This window comes from Dipteris shenzhenensis, chromosome 10 (assembly GCF_047967505.1).
Source record: "Dipteris shenzhenensis isolate YYH24624 ecotype China chromosome 10, Dip_SZ_1.0, whole genome shotgun sequence".
Classification (NCBI taxonomy): Eukaryota; Viridiplantae; Streptophyta; class Polypodiopsida; order Gleicheniales; family Dipteridaceae; genus Dipteris; species Dipteris shenzhenensis.
The window spans coordinates 3053702-3073745 of NC_141605.1; the positions used below are offsets into that span (position 1 = coordinate 3053702).

At 44.2% G+C, this 20044-nt stretch overlaps 1 protein-coding gene across 2 annotated transcripts in view; it reads left to right on the forward strand.

Annotated features, from left to right (window-relative positions):
* The window catches only part of LOC147897265 (uncharacterized), a 90144-nt gene that overhangs the window by 59251 nt on the left and 10849 nt on the right, over positions 1–20044 (forward strand). For both annotated transcript variants that reach the window (XM_087379953.1, XM_087379952.1), the window contains exons 4-5: positions 2735–2817; positions 8923–8953. In XM_087379953.1, coding sequence (XP_087236079.1) covers positions 2735–2817; positions 8923–8953 — 114 coding nt within the window. The remainder of the gene's footprint in view (positions 1–2734; positions 2818–8922; positions 8954–20044) is intronic.

Consider the following 20044-nt stretch of genomic DNA (forward strand, 5'->3'; position numbering starts at 1 on the left):
AGAAGCCCCAACATCTAAAAATTTCTCAAACAACAAAAATCTGAATTTGTACAATTGTATATATTCTAGTCTATAAAGGTAGATCAATGTTGCATATTTGTGGTGGCCCAATGCAAGGACTAAACTGTATCATTGATTTGACTATCACAAGGGAAATCATCTGCAAGCTTGAAAGGGGCAGCTATTTCCATGCAAAACAATGAGAAAAGTCAATCTCATGAAGACAGAAATATGAATCCTGCAATGGATTCAAACTCATATTATGAATTCACATCATAGATAGGTATTGATTACTAAAAATACCTCATCATCACAAATGAAAAACGCAAGAAACATCAAAGCATTGAAATATCATGAATAACTATAACTTAGCTAGCATAATGACATCCACCTGCCAACCAAATGCAATGGAGGTTGGTATATACCTTTTACTCAAACATATAGCATATTCGCTTTCACAAATTTTGTTTTTCTTTTTACCCAAATTAAGAAAGTGTAGACTTACACTAGATACTACTCACACTAGATGCTCTGTCCATACTCCACAGGAAACGATTCTACAAAAGAAAAGTATAGCAAGTTTAGCATGTCATTACCTTATCATCAGTAACTATATATCTAAGACCTAAGTCAATTCAATGTGAAATTTATATAGAGCTCAGTGTAGTGTCATAACCCAAATTTAAATAAAGTAGATAATCAATTACTTATAGTAACTCTGCAAACCTAACTTTCAATTCTCCATTGCATGTCATTCAAGAATGGTCTTCTTCGAGGTTGGAGACCTTCCAGGGCCCCATTGATCAGGTTTCCGCTGATTTGCAGGGGTCTTCTGGCGGAGGCTTTGGAGATCGCGAAGAAATAGAAAAGGTCACTCTATTTTTTTGGCTTTCTATTCATGGAGGGATTGCAATGAACAAGTGGAGGTCTAGATTTGGGGTAGACCCCACTTGTCCTAGGTGCTCGTTTGCTGATGAGTCGATTCATCATTTTTAATGGGATTGCAGGCATGTGAGAGCCATTTGGATGGAAATTGCCAGGGTCCTCAGTACTTTTGCTCCTTCTTGTTTCTTCATGATGTGGGGATCAGTGGCTTGGCTCTCCTTGTCAAGGCCTCAGATCTTCTATGAGCGGCAGGATGCTTCTGGGGCCATATCGATTCGACATCACCTAGTCGAGACTTGCTCTCTGGAGGATGTGCCTATCTCCCACTGTAGACTAGTACATGCTGATGGGATACCACTTCGAAGATACTGGCTAGCATCAATGCTTGGCAGCTTTGGAGGGCCAGATGCACAGAGGCCTTAGACGGATCACAGGTCCATCCCTCGCACACCCTGGCCAGTATTTAGGTCGATACCGTTCAACGAGCATGCAGGGTTCTTCCTGGGCAACCTCAGCCAGGAGGGTTATATTCTTTAGGGAATGGAGGGGTTCCCCCTTTTTCTTAGAGACTACAACAGGGTTGAGGTGGCACTTTCAGCCTCAACCTTGATTTCTTTCCAACTCATTTTTAGTTTTCTGTTCCCTATTTTAGGGGGGTTTTCCTCATGCACAGCATGATGTACTTCTGCTTTGAGCTTGGTTACGCGGGTTTTTTAAATACTTAATAGAAGTCTTTTTCATGGAAGAATGGTCTTTTTCCTTTGAGTGGTACTTTTTGAAGCAGGGATAAACACAAATGTGCGTGTTGCACTTTTGGCATTCCCAAATAGTACATGAGGGCTTTGCCTTTCTCCTTGAATTGCTTGCCTTTATAAAGCAATCTCTTACACTCTTAGGATCCTCTTTTAATCATTGCCTGCTAATCCAAGTTGGTGGTTCAACATCAAGCCATTCACACTTGCAATTGCTATCTTCAAAGACTGGCCCCTTGGTGTACAATTCTCTTCATGAACATCCACCTCCTCTCCTGTAGATGTGTGCTCATCCCCTCATTCTTTATTCAATGCTGTGGTTTCGCCCGCATAAACCTTTGATTTTGCTTGAGCTCCTAGTGTGGTTTAATCCCATTCTGCTCTAAAACACAGCAGTGCATGTATGCGAATACTGCGCATTCCCGCTTGAAGCCATGCGTACTAATTTCTCTACTTGCAGCAGGCTCGGAACAAATCAGAGAACATGGTGTCTTCTTGGTGGTGAAAATGACCACAGCCTGTTGTAAAGCTTTGAAATCCTCACAGCTGTATATACTAGGCTCAATGTTACATCAGATGAAGGCGCCCCATACCCTTGGATCATAAAATCGAATGGCTCTTGTAGGCACACTTTATGTTTTTACCAAGATGCATCAAAGTGGGCTGCCAACATTTTACATTGTCTTGTGGTGGAATGCTTGCATCGATTGAACCGACATAGAATCAATGCTGTTTTCTAGGGAAATCTGTGTTTTCTTTTTGACATTGGACTTGCACAGGGATACTGCATTAAACTTACCTGCACATTGTCCTAGACTTTTGTTTTTGGTAAAATTTATTGTTGTATCACAAGCAGTAGTCCCAGTTGTAAGTTTATCGCGAACTGGTTATGTTAGGACTTAAATTTGGGCTCAGGGCACTAGAGTAATGTTTCTAGATGGCAAAAGATCACAATAAGATTGTATCTTAAAAAGTCATACAAGTGGCTGTGCAGTGTACTAGAGCACTGTAGGGTTTTTGTGTCAAAAAATTTATCAGGTTTTTCTTTTTTGGAAAACTTGTATGGAAGTTTCTCAGGCAATTGTGGCTATTGACAGGCCAGGCTGGCAAGTGGGGAGCTTCAAAGGGCAAGGGATGAGCAAATCAAGATGCATCAGCTTTATGGCACTGTTGATTGGAGGTGTCTCTCTTTTCTGATGGTACAATCTGCGCAATTGTGTTCGGAGACTAGACTTGTTGCATTTTTTCAGTCATGGAATAAGTGTCCATAAATCACTTTTGATTTTTAGTGTCTTAAAAAAAAGAATTTTCATGTTCCTCTTAGTTACATTGCTAACAGCTAGAAGCTCTCTGTATTCTTTGTATGCAAAGAAACTTGAAACTCACATATCTTAAGTAAGCTAAGAAGCTGTCAACGTAGAGAATGATATACACATTTTAGATGCATGTAGCCGATGTTAGAGACTCAGATGAAGACATAATGAAGGCTTTCATTCATTCATCAAGTATGACATGATAAGTGAAGTACAAGCGTCATATAGGCTACTCACTCACACGTCGGCACCATGTGCATAAGGGATAAGTCCCATAGTGACGCGTGCCACGCACACATGACTCACACACATGAACTAGTACTAGAACTCCTAGTACTACACACCAACACATCACATCACCACACTCTCTTTGGCTATGATATCTCCAAGACCCCCCTTCAGAGCAAAGAGCATGAGACCCAACATGCAAGAGTAGACCGATCCCCCCTACACCGCAATACTGCAAAGAGCAAGTCCAACTATCCAACACTTCCCGTGTGATAGCGATTTCTCAGTTAGCTTGTGACTAGCAAGGGCAAACCATCACTCGTCAACCCCCCCCTTACTCTGAACTAGGTGATCAATACCATTAAACCAAAGGAAAAGACAATACATTCAATTTTTGGGGGACGACCCAAGGCAGAGGACCTGTTATTGACTCCAAATACATTCAGTTTAGAGGGACAACTCAAGGCTGAGAACCTTCATTTGACTCAACACAAACACACAGAGCTAAGCATCATCTACCGCCTCAGATCATGCAACATAGCAGATAAAAGTTCCTGCTCGGGTCTAGTAGATGTAGCATAAATGTTCTTGAGCTTGTCCAGGGTCTCCTTGGCTGAAGTAGTGAGGTCAAGTTGATGAAGCAATTTGTTGACCAACCTCATATTAATAAGCGCTAGTGCTTTGTCATGCTCCTCATCCCTAGCTGAAAGTGGTGCTGATGAGTCTTCACCACAAGGACGAGGCTCCATAGTGTCAAACTGAGGTAACTGAGGTAGCAAAGGCAGTAAGGTGCAATAGATAACCACCCAATAAAGGAGCTGGTCTAGGGCTCGAAATGGAGCAGTAGTTTGAGAAAGGCATGAATAAACGTGTCCAGTTGCTGGTGGATGACCTCGCAGGTTCCAAAATGCAAATTCTAATGGAATTGCAGCAAGAATACGCCTTGAAATAGAGAACTGAGTGAACCTGAATCAAAGAGCAGCAAGTGGATGCCCCAAAACGTAGAAATGAGCCAAGGAAAGAGCACTTATGGGCGTGAGGACTGCTCTAGGTGCTGTAGCAAGTCCGAAATCCTCAAGAAGGTAGCTGGAGGGGCACCAAATGCAATGAGATAGCTCGAAATTTGTGAAGTGCTTCTGCAAACCATCTCCAAGCTATACCAAGACGCTGTAAATGAACCAGCAGATCACCAGGCCAAGAATCGACAATTCTAGATGATATAGAGGCTAGGAACAGCCCTGAAAACTTCTATGTTGAAGGTGGTTCTGCAGCAGCAACCCTAGAGCAACCCGAAATGCAAGTAACTGCTCCAAAACAGTTCGAAAAGTCCTCCAATGGCTAAAAAATCTGCAACCAACGCACGTGGATGGGCTGTTCTGCTGCAGTAGCCTGGAAACCCTAAAAATGGGGGTGTAAATGCTCTGAAATGGCTCGAATTTTTACACGTGCTGCTCCCAACAGACCTGAAAGGATGCAGCTATGAAGGGCAGGCAACATAGAGGCTAGGCATGCAGAAAGGAGAGCAAACGGGCTGCCAAATAGAAGCGGAATGGGCAGCAAAGATGGCGGTTGTGCAGAAACCTTAAAAGGGTAGAAAGCAGCTGAAAGGAGACAGAAACAAGGCTGCATCTGAGGCAGAAATGTGCAGGGCTGAGGGGGCCGCAAGAAGAATGGCTTGAACAAAATTAGGGTTTTGGGCCTCTTGATCGGGTTTCATTCACTTAGCACGAGGATATTCATAGTGGAGTCTCGAATTTACTTGACAAAAGGTCACATTTGTCCATTGTCATCATTCGTATTGAAAAAAAGAATAAGTCTATGTGCCTTTGCATTGACTACAAAGCTCTTAATATTGTCACGATTAAAACAACTCATTGTCTCATGACCTTTTTAATCAACTCTTACATGCAACACATTTCTCCAAGATTTGCCCTCGGGTTATCACCAGATCTGCATATGACAAAAAAGGGGTTTCGCTCCAGTGAAACACGGCGAAGCGTTTTGCCAGAAACGTTTCGGTGAAATGCATAGTTACGTGTAGTCAAAGGCCTTTTGAAAGTCGACGAAACAAGTGTAGACTTTTTGCTTCCTGGACCTCGCCTCCTCGATAATGGCCCATAGTGTGAAGATGTGGTCTAAAGTAGAATGCTGTCTTTTGAATCCAGCCTATCGTAAGGCTTGTTGCCCATGTGTCTCTGTGAAGTTACTGATCTCTCTCTCTAGTACTGAACCACATATCTTAGCTAGTGTGTGGCCAATCATGAGTGGTAATTTCTAGTATTCATGGGGTCTTATGACTAGTGTATCGAGACAATAGTGGTAGTGCTCCAAGCGGGGAGAAATTCGCGACCAAGCAGCTTGGTTGAACAATTGTGCTAGGACTGGGGCAGGACCTCCATTCCATGTGCAAAGTGATTAGTCCGTAGTCCCTCATGATCGTGAGCTCGCTGGTTGTGAAGTCGGTGTAGTGTAGCCTGCACATTGTAGGTGGTGAACAGAGTGCAAGTAGTGGGCCAGGGGATGGAAGACATATCAGTTGGGGTCTGATCTAGGACATCATATAGTGATATTGCGTATGTATGCCATATGCATGAATCCGTGATAGGAATTTGTGGTTTCCGCTCAGTCAGAAGCCCTTGTGTGTGTGTGAGAGAGAGAGAGAGAGAGAGAGAGAGAGAGAGAGAGAGAGAGAGAGAGAGAGGGACAGAGAGAGAGATAAACGTCTGTGGGAGGCCTGGCGGGCCTATGAGACAAAGAACAATACAGAGATAACTCATATAAGCCATTTTGAGCTGGAGCAAAGGGCTCGCTAGGCCCTTGCTAAGTGCTATATCACTAAAGACTAGTAACAACAAAATAGCAAATAGCATAAAAAATCCTCAAAATATAAGGGGCTCAAAACTAATGCTCCAAGTACACTACGAGGCTGTAACATGCAACGGTAATCTCATCGTGTAATCATAGCAAGACCTTCTTTAAACCTTTAGCGAGGAATTAGCGTTATGCACCATAGAGAGAAAGGAGATGAGGGTAGAGAGAGAATGGAGGCGACAATTGATTGGGTCCCTGTACTCACCCTAATCAGGGGAGAATGTGCTTTATACTTGGAGAACTAAAGATACAAATAACGCTCCTTGAGAGAGCATGGAAACACGCTTTTGAAGATTACAATGTGCACACGTATTGTGCACACGTATTGCAGACCCAAAGACGTGAGAGGCAACACCGACCAATACCGAGACCTTGACTTCTGTAAGGCAAAGAAGAGGCTTGTGCTGTCCACTGGGATGCAGGGTTACTGTGTGAGTGAGAGAGTGAAAGCTAGGAGTAATATATTCTAATAGAGAGCTGAGAGATGAATGAAATATAGGGCTGAGAAGTGAGCTGTGCAAAACTGTAAAGAGCTGCTGAAACAGTACCCCAACCTTACTCTGTTCGCTGGTCCGAATCCTCAACTATGGTGTTGCGTATACACCTTCCATACAAGCTGAACTGAGGGTCAAAGACCGAGGATGATCAGGGCCAACTCTAAAGGTGTTTAGGACTGCACACAAGAGGCTGGAGGTGGCTATCGGAGGACTGAAGGCTGGATTGCTGAATGAGGAAAGAGAGGGCAGCAAGGGCCCTATTTATAGGGGCTGGGGAGCCAGCCAACCAGCCTAGCTGAGCCGACTGAGCAGTCAGCTACAGCTGACTGGTTGCTGCCCCCTTAGTCTATAAAAAGCCCTTCCCTGGCTCATATGCCAGGGTGCTTTGTGGGCAGCCTTTGCAGGCTGCTTCCTTGCTTGCTTACCTCTTTTCCATTTGGTCAGCCTTTGGGGGTCCCTTTGGGGCTCCTATCCTAGGACAACCTAACCTAAGATGGAAAGAGTAACTACCTACTGTACTAGTGAACAAGACTGACTGTCTAACTTGACCTAAGGCTGAGAGACTGACTTACGTAGCTTGTGCCTGAGTGTCCACATTATACGACAAAATCTCCTATTAGGGAACTATTACGGACTTGTTGATGTAGCCAGTGTGTCACATTGCACCCAAGTGCAAGGGTGCATGTGACAAAGGCAAGTCAGAGTGCTTTGGTTGTTGCACGGAATTCCGTTTTCCATGCTCGCACAAAGCATATTGAGGTTCATTATCACTATGTCAGAGAGAGATTATCAGCGGTGATATTCAGTTGTCTTATGTTCCCACTAAAGACAACTTGGCAAATCTTTTTACGCAGTCTCTACCTCGTCCTAAGTTTGAAGCTTTTTGGCAAGCTTTAAACTTAGTACCTTTTGTGACTTGATCTGTTGTACTCTGTACAGTCATAGGTTGCTATATCCCTACATGATGAACATGTGCAACCATGACATTATATATTCAGGTATCTTGAACCATGTCTAGGATACTTCAGCCCATACCATGGAAGGGGGTTTTGTAGGCCATTCTATGGCTATCCATAGGTGCCACTCATTCCTTGGTATGTGCCTTGTAGGCCTAGTTATAACCAGTTAGGTCAGTTGGTACAGTTAGTATATGTACCATTTAGGACAGTTAGGACACTTAGTCCAGTTAGGGCGCTTAGCCCTAAGGTTTTGTTATGTTGGCTCTCTCTTGAGCTTCCACTCTTAGTTTTGCAGAAATTAAATACAACATCTGGTTTTGTGTATTCTCTCCTCCATTTTTGAGCTTCCATTGCTTGCCATAGCCTATAGGAAGCTTGGTGGAGAGGGAGGGAGCTTAATGGAGAGGGAGAGAGATGGAGGGGGAGCTTGTTGGAGATGGAGATGGAGAGGGAGGGAGAGGGAGATGGAGAGGGACTCGGGAGCTTGGGCTGTTTGGTGGAGAGGGGCGAGTGTTTGGTGGAGAGGTTTATATGCAGGTTTGGACGAGAGGGAGGCCCAAATCAGGCAGAAAAAGGCTAGTTTTCAAATCTGCAACGGTGCCTAATCTGCAGACGACTGTACGGAACGTTACAGAACGTATGGAATTTATGTACGTGGAAAGTAGGCAACCCTGGGTGACATAGTACTCCTGGGAATTCTCTTAGGGTAAACATCATTTTCTTGGGGTTAACATCATTTGTTTGCCTATTTTTGTACTTTAAATACAAGTGTATCTTGCTTTCAGATTCTTGTTTTCTTTCAAATAAATTTGCCCGATACTTGCTTTCAGGTTCTTGTTGTCTTTTAAACAAATTGGACCCAGATTTTAACAGTAGGATAAGTGTTTCAAATTGGCATCATCCAAATGTTCTACTTGTGTTATCTGACTCTGTACTTTTGTATCTGTTCCATCAATGATTCATGTATTGTACTGGAATATTTCAGCTGTCAGCCTTTGTCACTTTCTGATTCTCTGGTCGGGGACATATCCACCTCAAGTGTGGAGGCCTGGAACCATGCTTAGACCAGAATGTGCTGACCTGTATTAGGTCGCATCGCCTTGGAGCGAACTTGTAGCAGGTTGTGTCACCCTGAGCAGGGGCCCTGATGCGACAGATCCGTCTCAAGCATGGATGAGTGCTTGGACCAGATTGCGCTGACCTCTATCAGGTCACGTTCCCTTGGAGCATAGTTGTAGCAGATTGTGTTACCCCTGGAACAGACCTGGGTGCTGATGCACGATTGCTACTTGGAGCTTCTGGATCAGTCCTGCAATGTGGCTGGGGCTGTGTGTGTGTGTGTGTGTGTGTTTGAGAGAGAGAGAGAGAGAGAGAGAGAGAGAGAGAGTTTTGAATGCAATTACTGTTTCTCCTCCAGGGCTAAAAAAAAGCTTCGAACAGAAAAACGGGTAAACCAACAATTCATTCCTATGCAACATTTATTGGTGTAATGTTTACGTTTCATCTTCTTTTTGTTCACTTATTTATTGTTGTACTGTTTACGTTTCATTTTCTTTTGGTTCACTTTTGTTGTTTAAATGTAAGCTACCAAAAGCTGCAATGTGTATGCAAAATGAATAAAGCGATTTACTTGGAGATAATAAACATCAAGTTGTTAGTGTATTCTAGAAATGAGGCAAACAATCCTTTACCAACTTCAAGTAACAAGGTGTTGCAATTATTTGTTTTATTGGATAATGGCTCACATTTGAAGGGTGGAAAGAAAGATATCCACTTGCATAGATGCACCTTGTGCTGGCTTTTCTAAAATGGACCAATGAATTTTTTAAGTTTTTTTTCGTTTTAGGATTTCTCTCTACCCTTTTAAAAATCTTCTGATTCTTACACAACATTTCGATGATGTTTATCCATGCATTTTGCTATCTAGGATGCATATTTGCAAGTCCAACCCAGAATGGGGTGTGGCGAAACTACTTCAGGCCTGTAGTTTTAATTCAGCATTGGGTCAGCTGATAGTTTGAATACTGAAATACGCCCAGGGTGCCATGATTTCACCAACTTTGGCTCTCTTCGTCAAATAAAATTTGTAGATTGTGGTTACATGTAAATGTTGGGTGGTGGGAGAGCTACCATAGATGGTTGACCATGTGTGATCTCTTAGAAATACGGATGCCACACATGCTAGGTGCACTGTTTCTCTTTCGCCATGTTGCAGACCTTCTTAGTTCATCTTGGACACTGGTTGCTGATCTTTGGCTGCGTGTGCTTGGGAATGATTTTGCATGTCTTATGGGTGTGTTGACAAGGAGTGCTAGGCATACTATGCTCTTCGGCCTTGGAGTAGTCTTGTGGGTAGTCCTCAAAGTAGCCATCCACATCAACCAAGCCCAAATAGGGAAAAACTACAAACACTATCGCAATGGCTATCAAGGCATGCAAACAAGTTCAACTCAATAAGTAGGTGCTCATAAAACAAGGGTTTAGCCATATGTTTGTTTGAAGTTGTTTTGCAGCATAGTGGGTTTCCCAATTCCTTCACCATTTTCCTTTTTGGCAAAATTGTCTTTTAGCTAGTTTTATAAGGGCTTTTGGGCACATGAAAGATAAACCAGCTAGGGCAATCTAATTGAGATTATATAATTTCCATCTACCAGTCTCTTTTGAGTTCATGGGAGCAGGTTTGTAGCTGGCATATTAGTTTCCTTAAAAAAAAGAGAGATTCTCATCGAGATAATCTTGACCTCCATAGGGCAGCATTGGATTATTTCTCTTTTGTAGAATGCCATCTTCTCTTTTGGATGTTGCCATATTTTGCCTATGATTTTTTCAGCTACCAGTTCTGTGATGTCAACGTCAGTGTTTGTGAGTTCTAATGCATTGATCAACCAATATATATCCCCCCCCCCCCCCCCCCCCCCCCCAAAAAAAAAAAAAAAAAACCTTTTTTTTTTGCATTAAGAAGTACGTAATTGCATCCAAAACAAATTATATCAGAGGTGGGAGAGTGAGATCTCTATACCTGGTCTCTACAATATGAATAAACAACCATAGGGAGGGTCTATAATGCCATGTCATCCCATGTGGTGTAACATGAAAAAGCAAGGAACAATCTCAAGTACTCTTGAATGCTATCAAACTCTCTCTCGTGACTGCGGAGGTCCTTGTGCATCTCCCTCACTGACTACTGACTCTGGATAGTCAAAATGAGATCAGCCCAAACAGAAGCCAGTATATCAGCAGCAGTGAATGTGTTTCCAGGAATGAGCTGAGCTCATCTTGAACATAATATCTGCCATAAAATAATGCTGGAAACCAACTTCCAAGCGGAGTCCGCCTAATGAGTCGTGAGTTGGAATGGGAAGAAAGAACAAATCCTGAGGCACCATGGTGCTAAGTTTTCGAGGGCCACATCCATAACACCACTGCATAAAGAAGGCATCATCACCTGCCTCTGACTCATGTAGAGCAAAGGCACCAAATTTGCTCCCCCTAAGATCTACTCCCCACGTCAAAGTGTAGGTGATGAATGAGAATAATCTGAAAACTCTTATCCGAACCACCCAAGCAATATGGCAACCACAAAAAATGCTTGCTAGATCCTTTGCAAACTGGCATCTCATACATAGGAAAGGCCTGCCCATCTGTTGAAGCTAAGAGCGAATTGGAATACCTCTATGAATAGTAAGCCCAAAAAAGTATGAGACTTTCTTGGCCCTAATGATCCCCCAAAAATGAGACATAAACTCGACAACTGATGAGAAAGGTGCTGATTCTACTCACTCCTAGAAATGTGCCTTGCTCGTTGAACAACACCTAAATCATCTGACACAGTATGAGGTTACCAAGGATCCGTAAGGGTCTCCCTCCAGGCTTGCGGAATGGCTCTGATGATCTAGAGTCTAGTACTAACAACCTGTGAATGATGGCCTCTGCTCACTGCTAAGGGTAAGACCATGATATTGCACTAGAGAGTCAGGATGCTTGGCTAATTCCCCCCCTTGGTGGGTGGATGGGACTTCTCGGATTAGAGCTGGGCAGGAATGATTCCAAAATTTGACAAATCTTCTTACTATCAGAGAATCGGACTTGACAATGATGGTCCATCATGAAAATCCACCCAACCACTCCCCAATTGCTCGTGGAGAATACCATGAAGTAGGAGTTGCTTCCATGGTTGGTCTCCAAGGGTCAAGCGTTAAACAAGGGGTAGGAAGATGATAATGTCCCAAGATACTCTGGCTTTGGTGCCCATTGAATCCCCTCCCCTCCACTCCACCCCTTCACCTCTCTAGTGTTGTTTGCATGGACACAGAGGCCACTACCACATGGTAGCTAGAAGAACCTAGTTAAGTGCCGGTGCTCTACCAGCTATGGAATGTCTAGTAGTGCTCCGATATGGTATAGCTTACTTTGTATACTCTGCACCACCGTGCAAATTGTTGAGTTGGAGACATATGAACCCCAACTTGAAAGATAGGAAGTGCCTCTAGAACCCAAGCGAAACCTCTGTCAACATCCAATCCGGAGCATCTTGCACAGCACCTGTCCAAATACCTTTTGATTTATTTCAATTACCAAGTCCTCCTGATTGCTAGGCAAAACGTGTCAATGGATGTGACTATGATTGCGGTGTTATCGGCAAACTCAATATCTAACAGCTTTTGCTCGCGCAAGATCAGAAGAGATATCCCCAATGTCCCTTGACTGATAGCCTACAAAAAGTAGCATATAGCCTCATCTACAAAAAGAAAATGATATGGAGCAAGGGATTCATCTCCCATATATCACCATTGATTGGCCGACTATGAGTATTTACCCATGAGATGTGTCAGTCATCGAAACCAAGTCTCCTCATGGTACCTCTAAGAAACCCCAGTCAACTCTGTCGTAAGACTTCTTGGAATCGAGAATAGGACAACAATATCCTATTGACTCCACAAAACTTGTTTGAGTAGTTTGGATGATGTCAGGAAGAAGGGGTCTAAGCTAGGATCTTATGAGTAGTCCCAAGAAGTGTACTTTCGGGATGAGACTACTACTACCAATACACATGGGCTTGTCTAACGATCTAAGCTGAAGAGCCTTTGAGAAAGCAGACAGAAGGTGAGGTTTGACAATACCCCACAAGGTCCTGAAGAAAAGAGGAAACAAGCCTTCTTTTCTTGGGCATCTATTAGGCATATATTATATGCCAGCATCATCTCTAAGTTTGCCGAGGCTATCAGAAGAATATCTCCATCCTACCACTCTGAAGAACTCTTTGGAGCATCTGTAACCCTTTTGTACCCAGAAAGTTTGCTGCGAGTAGAAACACAATTGAACTCTCCTACCCTGCAACTCCTCCAATCCTTCCTGTGCTAAAGGTAGGTGATCTCTGAGGAAAAGGGAGTTTGGGAAACCGTATACCTTACCCTCCAATCTAGCTAACTCGGATGTGTTTGCCCTTTCTCTCTCTCTCTATCAAGTGAAAAGCTACTTGATTTCAATGCAAGGTCGTGAATGTCGAACTAGCTGTGCCCAAGGGTCAAAGACAATGTCACCATGGATCGTAAAGTATAGAAAAAGCAATGCATGTCCTTTTAATCTCGACCGAAGTGCTCGTTGACATGAGTGAATTTGTGATCCAATGAGACTATGGACAACAAAAGTTTGTCTTCATGCATCGTCTGCTTGACTATCTTGCTATCAATCTCCTCTGAAGTTTGTATCTCACTCCCATATCTGAAATGGAGTGCTTACGACCCTCTGTAGTAGAAAGTGTGGAGCCTGCAAAAAATTGGTATTATCCGAAGTCTTTGAAAGTCCTCCTCCGCAGCACTTGTCGACAAATTGACCAAAAGGTAGAAGGGAGATTTGCCAACGTGCTACCTCTCCTCGAAACACTCATCTGCGGTAGTGCATCCCCTCCCATACTGAAAGCAAGACCTGAATTGAGAGACTGCATGGGAATCTTGGTCCTTCTCGTGGTATACTTGAGTGAGGCTCTGGGCGTGTATGGGGATCTCAACTGTGGATGGAAGTTGTGGGCTGTAATTGTATCCCACTATCTCTACCTCAATGGCTTAGTGACAATTGTTGTGGGCTACGGCAGCCGTGGAGGCGCAAGAGGCTCAGGAGACACGTGAGGTTTAGGAGGAATAGGAGGTAGTGAAGGTTGTGGAGGCTTATGAGGTATAGGAGGCATAGGTGGAAGTGGAGGATGAGGAGTCACATGAGTAACTAGAGGTGTAGACACATGACCGTTAGGAGGGTGGCCAGTAGAAGTAACCTCATGTCTCTACTTGTCGTGGGTGTGAGGGCGTCTACCTAGACAATTCGTCCCCTCTTCTCTTAGGAAGAGACATTGGTTTGGAAGGCCCTCACATAAGTAACCCTTTTTTTGTACCTGAGATCCCTATGGGCAAGGTTTGTGGTGCTCGAAACTCCTAAGTGAGTCTCACCTTGGTAGCTCCTGTCTCGGCTAGGGTCTAAGCATAAAAAAATTTGACACTTACCACTGCCTTGCAGCACGAATTCATCTCGTTATGTAGCCCTAGGAAAAGGATCCAAAATGTAAGTTATTGGGTCTTAGGGTGGTTGTGAGGAAGCGTTCCGCCATGGCCAAAGGTGGATGACCCTACCTTATACATCTACTAGCAAGAACTCTGTGTGCTTGCTCAGAAGCAGCTTGTGCCAAGCAGTTTGAACATCGTGGCTGTGACACCAAAGTTGCTATGGTAGTGTACACCCAATTTTGAAGCTATTGGCCTTTCTTCCGGAGGAACCCAATGTGTTACGTTTAACGAAAGCCCTCCTCTATTCCATCAATCAATTGCAAAATGTTCGGAGCGAATGTAACAAGGACCTCGACTTGAATGTAGGATCCTTGAGGCAAATAGAACCTTCGGCTCAGTCTCCAGTCCGTGGGTCCAAAATTACCTTCCATTTTAGGATGAATGCAAGCTTTGTACTGATGGAGCGTTCTGCCCTTGTTTTTGCTTCTAGAGAATGTGGGGACGGGGGGTTTGGGCAAATGGAGAGATGGTTCAAGAGACTGCGTTGGTGTTGAATCTGTTGTTGCACAAATGGTAGATTGTCTCTCCTTCTGTTCTGGCTTGTTCTAGAGTGACCAACCTTTTTGTAAGTGCTTTGCGTATCTATGACTGGTGGAGTCACTGAGAAGATTTGGCCAAGACGCAACTTGAGATTGGGCTTGGCTAACTGGTCCATCTGTTAGTGGAATCTTTGGAGAAAAACGTGTGTCTTGGCTAATGGCCTACCGCCACTTCTGTGTCGTAGGAGCCATGGCAAAAAATTGGGTGAGGCGCTCGTAAGCAACCATCATGGTAAAGGGCAAGGTACAAATAGAGTGTGGAGCTGATGAAGGATGCAAGCGATGTCCACGCAAGAGTGTGTGACAGAGCTAGCACTGGTGAAAGAGAAACGTAAGGGGGATATAAGCAGAGAGTCACAGTGTGAAGGTGATAACAAGGGAAGGTTGACGAGTTGATGAGAGCACAAGAAAGAGCTGTGTGAGCAAGGGTGCACGAAGAGGAGAAGTTGCGGGGAGAAGATGAAGCGGTAAACGTATAACTGTGCTAGGGCATTGCATGTACATGAATGTTGCCTAATTATAGCAAATCGCTCCCCATGAATTGCAGTGAATGGATTCTTGGGAAAGATACACATCCTCTTGTTTCGGGCGTCATTTGGTGGTCAAATTATGTTCATACGTGCGCAACTGACTGTTGGCACTTTCGTCTCTATGTCACGAAACGGATATAGACGCATTGGCCCGCTCACTCGCTTATTGAACTTCTTGCCTTGCAACATGCCTAATAAAAATGTCCCATCATAGAACTTCTGTATCTAGTACAGTCCAACCCCATGGAGTTTAAGCTTTTCGGAGCGCAATCCAAGACGGGATTGGAATAATAAAACTGCGTCTTTTTCTTTGAAGATTCGGATCTTGAAGCGCCACGAGCTTGAATGGAGTTACTCTAGTGGCTACCTTCTATGCCGTTCAGAAAGCCCATAAAGTGGAGCAGAGCTTCTTGTCCCAATTTGTTCGATTTTCATTGACCAATTCCTTCATGATCTGCAGAATCTATTTAGAAGGCTATGCTTGTTCATTTAGAAGGCCGCCCTACTCACTTACCAATTCAATGGGAGATCCGAATCTGGTCATGATCATTTCATAGAGAAAGTTGGCCACGGATGCCGAAGAATTATTGCGCATGGCGCGCACTTCAATCCACTTTGTGTAGTAATCATCTGCCTCCAATATGTACCTATTTTCAATATGTCGGGCTGTTAGTTTGAATGGGCCAACAAAATCTAGATCCTATTTTTGAAACGTTTCGAGGGGTAAAATTGGCTTATGCGCCATCCGGTGTTGGATTGTGGGCTGTCCCAGAATGTGGTCAGATATTCATTAAAGATTTTCTAAACCTTTTTTTGAAATGTTGTTGGAGCATTTTTTAAGCCGATTGTCATGATAGTAGATGCATTTTTAAAGTCAAATGTCATGACATTAGATGCAAACACTACCCATTCGGTGATGAAGGTCGTCTTTGATAGCGGAAGTGAGAGAGGGAAAGAGAGAGGAGTGCACACGATATAGCTATCTGTACACTAAGTTGTATTGAACATGAACATGAAGATATACATGTGAACCCCTTAGGGTTAGGGTTTCCTCCTATGCCCTATCTAGATAGTGCAATTTACACCATCCTGAATTCACCCCCTCTTAAATTGTATTGAGTAAGTGGAGGGTGCATGTATAAGACCTTTTTGTGGATTTTGTTTGGTGCATATGATAGCATCCAAAATTGAAAAGAAAACTCAAAAGAAATCAGAGTAGTGTGTGCGTGTGTGAGCACAATGACTATGTAGTGGAAGCATGTACATACAACTTATGATCCTGTACATAATGTGGATTTCCCTCCTCTTAAGTTGTGGGCCATCTTTCGCCTTTGGGAATAAAACCCAGAAGATACGGCGAAGGGGAAGAGGAAGGAAATATGCAGAAAGTCAAGTCCACTTGGATCAAAGACTAGTCGATCGAAAGATGACAGTGTGGAGAACTGTCTCTATGGCTGCGTGTTGAACATGTCAAAGCTGAACATTTCATGAGTCGCCGTGGACTGTGTAGCAGCTCTAAAGAAGGGGCATCTGGATGTGAGGCTAGTCGATGTAGCGATGGAGATGAGACCCGGTAGGTTGTGACATACAATAGTGTCACCAATCCAAAAGAATTGACAATGTATGCTACAATAGAGCTATAATCTCTGTCAGATGATGCGGGGTCGAAGAAGATGGCATAGTCAATGTGGATAGAGTGATCCAGGGGCTGAAAATCTGGGGCTGAAGGTGCAGGTATGGTACGCTGCTCTGTTGAAGAAGAGGCCCACACAAATGACAAGGTATAGGAACGTGTCCAACATGTATGCTAAACTGTTGAGCTAAAGGTCGTCTCTTGTGTGCATGGCTAAACATCCATCGGCATGGGATGTAGCATCTGTCATAGGCTCATCAAGAAGGAGCTGACAATATAAAGGCTAAGAAGCTTGAAATACAATTGTGAAAACATAAGATGTCCCTGAGGCATGTGAGGTGCCGAATGATGATGTAGGGATCGATCGGTAGTCGTGGATTTGACCACTGAGCTGCATCAAGTAAGGAATGTATATTACAGCCATAAGTGCATGTTGAAACAGTGAGTCTCCCCAGGTTGCACTGTGGCTGAACCTGATGATGTCCACTGCACTAGGGCAGGACTGCAACGGATGCATAAATATCCGGATGCTGAGGAATGATCTGCTGATCGAAAGAGGTGGTGATCACTAGATCCAAGGGTGGTGCAATGCGGCATAACTGAGCCGATGCTGGAATGTCATGTGAAGACTGATGTGCCAATCTGAACTAAAGGTGGAAAGTGTGTCCAATGATATGATGTGCTCCGTATCAGAGGTGAAAGCATCAATGATGGATGCTTGAATGGAATCACCTGAAGAGCTGAATGCGTTGGGGCATATATCTCTGCATGCGGCAGGAGATGTGAGTGCCTCGTAATGAGGACGGACTTGCTAAATAAATGCATGATCATAACTGAACTCCTACTGAGTATCTACATCTGTGGCAAAAGATGGAGTTGGATCCATGCATGAATGTGATGGTTGTGCATCACTGTCAGCATGTGCTGATATGAGTGGGACTGCCTCGTGTTGAGGGCTTACTATCAAATGTGCCTCATGCGGAGGGCTTATTGAGAAGTGTGCCTGATGTTAATGTGCTGAGGGCTTACTGAAAGTGTAGGTTGATCCATGCTAACATGTGAAGCATCTGCATCTGAGGCTCCAGTCTGCGTCATAAACTGGTACATACCTTGTGGCAATAAATGTTTGAAAAAGGTTCTCTTTCCACTCACAGATCTCGTCCGGAGTCATGACTGGTGTATCATCATTTGTGTGATGAGAATAATTCCATGCTGGAGGTGGTTTGGCGCTCTGTCCCCAAGAGGCTTATCTGTGTACCGGCGAGAGTGTCTACCCATGAGAACACTGTATGAGAGATGCCATTGTGGGGCTTATGCTAAACGGTAAACCAAGGTGCAAGGATCAAGGCACGGTGAACAGAAGCTCAATGGGGAGCACGTGGGCTCAGGGATCTAGAAGTGCGAAGGAGGTAAGGATAGAGGACCATGGTTTGGTGGGACTCCAGACTCTTTTGTGGACGGGAATATATCTTATGGTGATTCTATATCTCTCTTGGAGCATTGTCTATTTAGTGGTCTGCACCCATTTGTTTTTTGAGTACACACAAGTAAGGAAGTTTTGGGTTCCCTAGCTTAATACTAGGGACTAGATCCGGTAGAAATCGGGATAGTGGGACACTCAGCAGATGCAACACATGTGACAGGTTTTGAGAGACACCTAATTGAGTCAGGGGTTGTCCATGACTTCATTCTAGATAATGGCCTCCAGAGATGGCATATGATAACGGCCTCTAGAAGTGTCCGTCATCTGGTGGGCACACTTGTTTTCCACGTGGAGGGACAAGCACAGTGGATTATCTGATGCGTCCCCTGGCCTTTTTACCACTGATACACGACTTTATTGTGCCTCCCCTCCGCTCGGTGATGACCACTCATACCTGGCTTTTAGCATCTTGGCTACAATGCCAGCCACAGGAAGAGCCCCTCCCACACCCATCCGTGTTTAGATCTTCTCTTGACTCGGCCTACGTGAGCCACTTAGCTTGTGAGCTTCTGGACCTCCTTGTCTTAGTGGTATAAGATGATGCATACCCCTCACGCGTGCTTTGGACACCCTTGTCTTAGTGGTATAAGATGAAACCAGTCTTCACTAATAAAAGTGTGGTAAGATCCACTTTAACCACATCATACACAGTAAATAATCAAATTATCAATCACCACAGATTAAATCACAGGGAGCTAGAGTGCTCCTACTCAGAAACAAGGACAGCAATTGGCACGGCGCCCCTTGCGGTATTTCTTTAATATTCATATAAACCTAAGAGGCTGATTACAAGGTCTCCTGAAAGCTGCACCAGAGGCAAACCACTGCCCACAGACTTCCAATATCCTGCACAGCCAGCCATTCATGCTCAACTTTATATGGCAAATATGCATCCAATCACTAGGCAATCACGCACTCTTCCTTTTGACCAAGCATGCAACACAACTCAAAGGCTTAAACTATCTGCCTGCTTACTGCACCTGCACAACCGAGTGCCCAACCACCTAAACATGGCCAAACAGTTGCAGAAAATCCAAAGACAGCCAAAACTCTGGCACATCCAACCAGGAAAACCCTTCCAAAACAGGTCGCCCCTATCTGTAGTCACCCTGGCCACTGCCCAACCGCATGAATCTGCCTCCAAATGCAATAACCAGCCAACAACCAGTCCGAAAACGGCAAAAAGCAGGCAAATACTAGCCTTCCTTTACCCAGAATCCACAGGAATCAAGTCGTTTGAATTGGAAAACCGTGAAACCAGCAAAGAATAGGTGATTCAGCCCTAGTGCAGCCCAAAGGCAGCTCCAAAACAGGTTGCCCCACCTGGGAAAGCCCCGTAATCAATAGCAACTGGCAGAAATCAGCCAGGAATAGTTCGCCCCACTTTCTGCAGCCTGATTAGCTTCTGGCAGTAGACAAAGTCTCCAAACAGGTCGCCTTGCCTCCTGAAGGTCACCAAGAGCAGCAGAAGACCAAAACTCAGCCAGAAGACAGGTCGCCCAGCTCTAGACACACTCCTGGGAGAATTGCGTTTCACTTTTACTCTCTTTGAGGCTTGAATTTGGCCTCCTGCATGCCAAACATGTGTCCTTTGCTGTTTTTGGAATCCCGTGCCAAAAATAGCAAATTTTAATTGCACCACTCTTTTGCCCCTCTGTTGCATACACCTGTCCTAGGAATTAATTGCCTAGTGATTGGCCTGCACATTCACAATTTCTAGGGCCCACTAGGAATTTTAATTCCCCACGTCCCGCACACGTGGCCAGACTTCCGTACCCTAGAGACACAAGGCAGTCACAT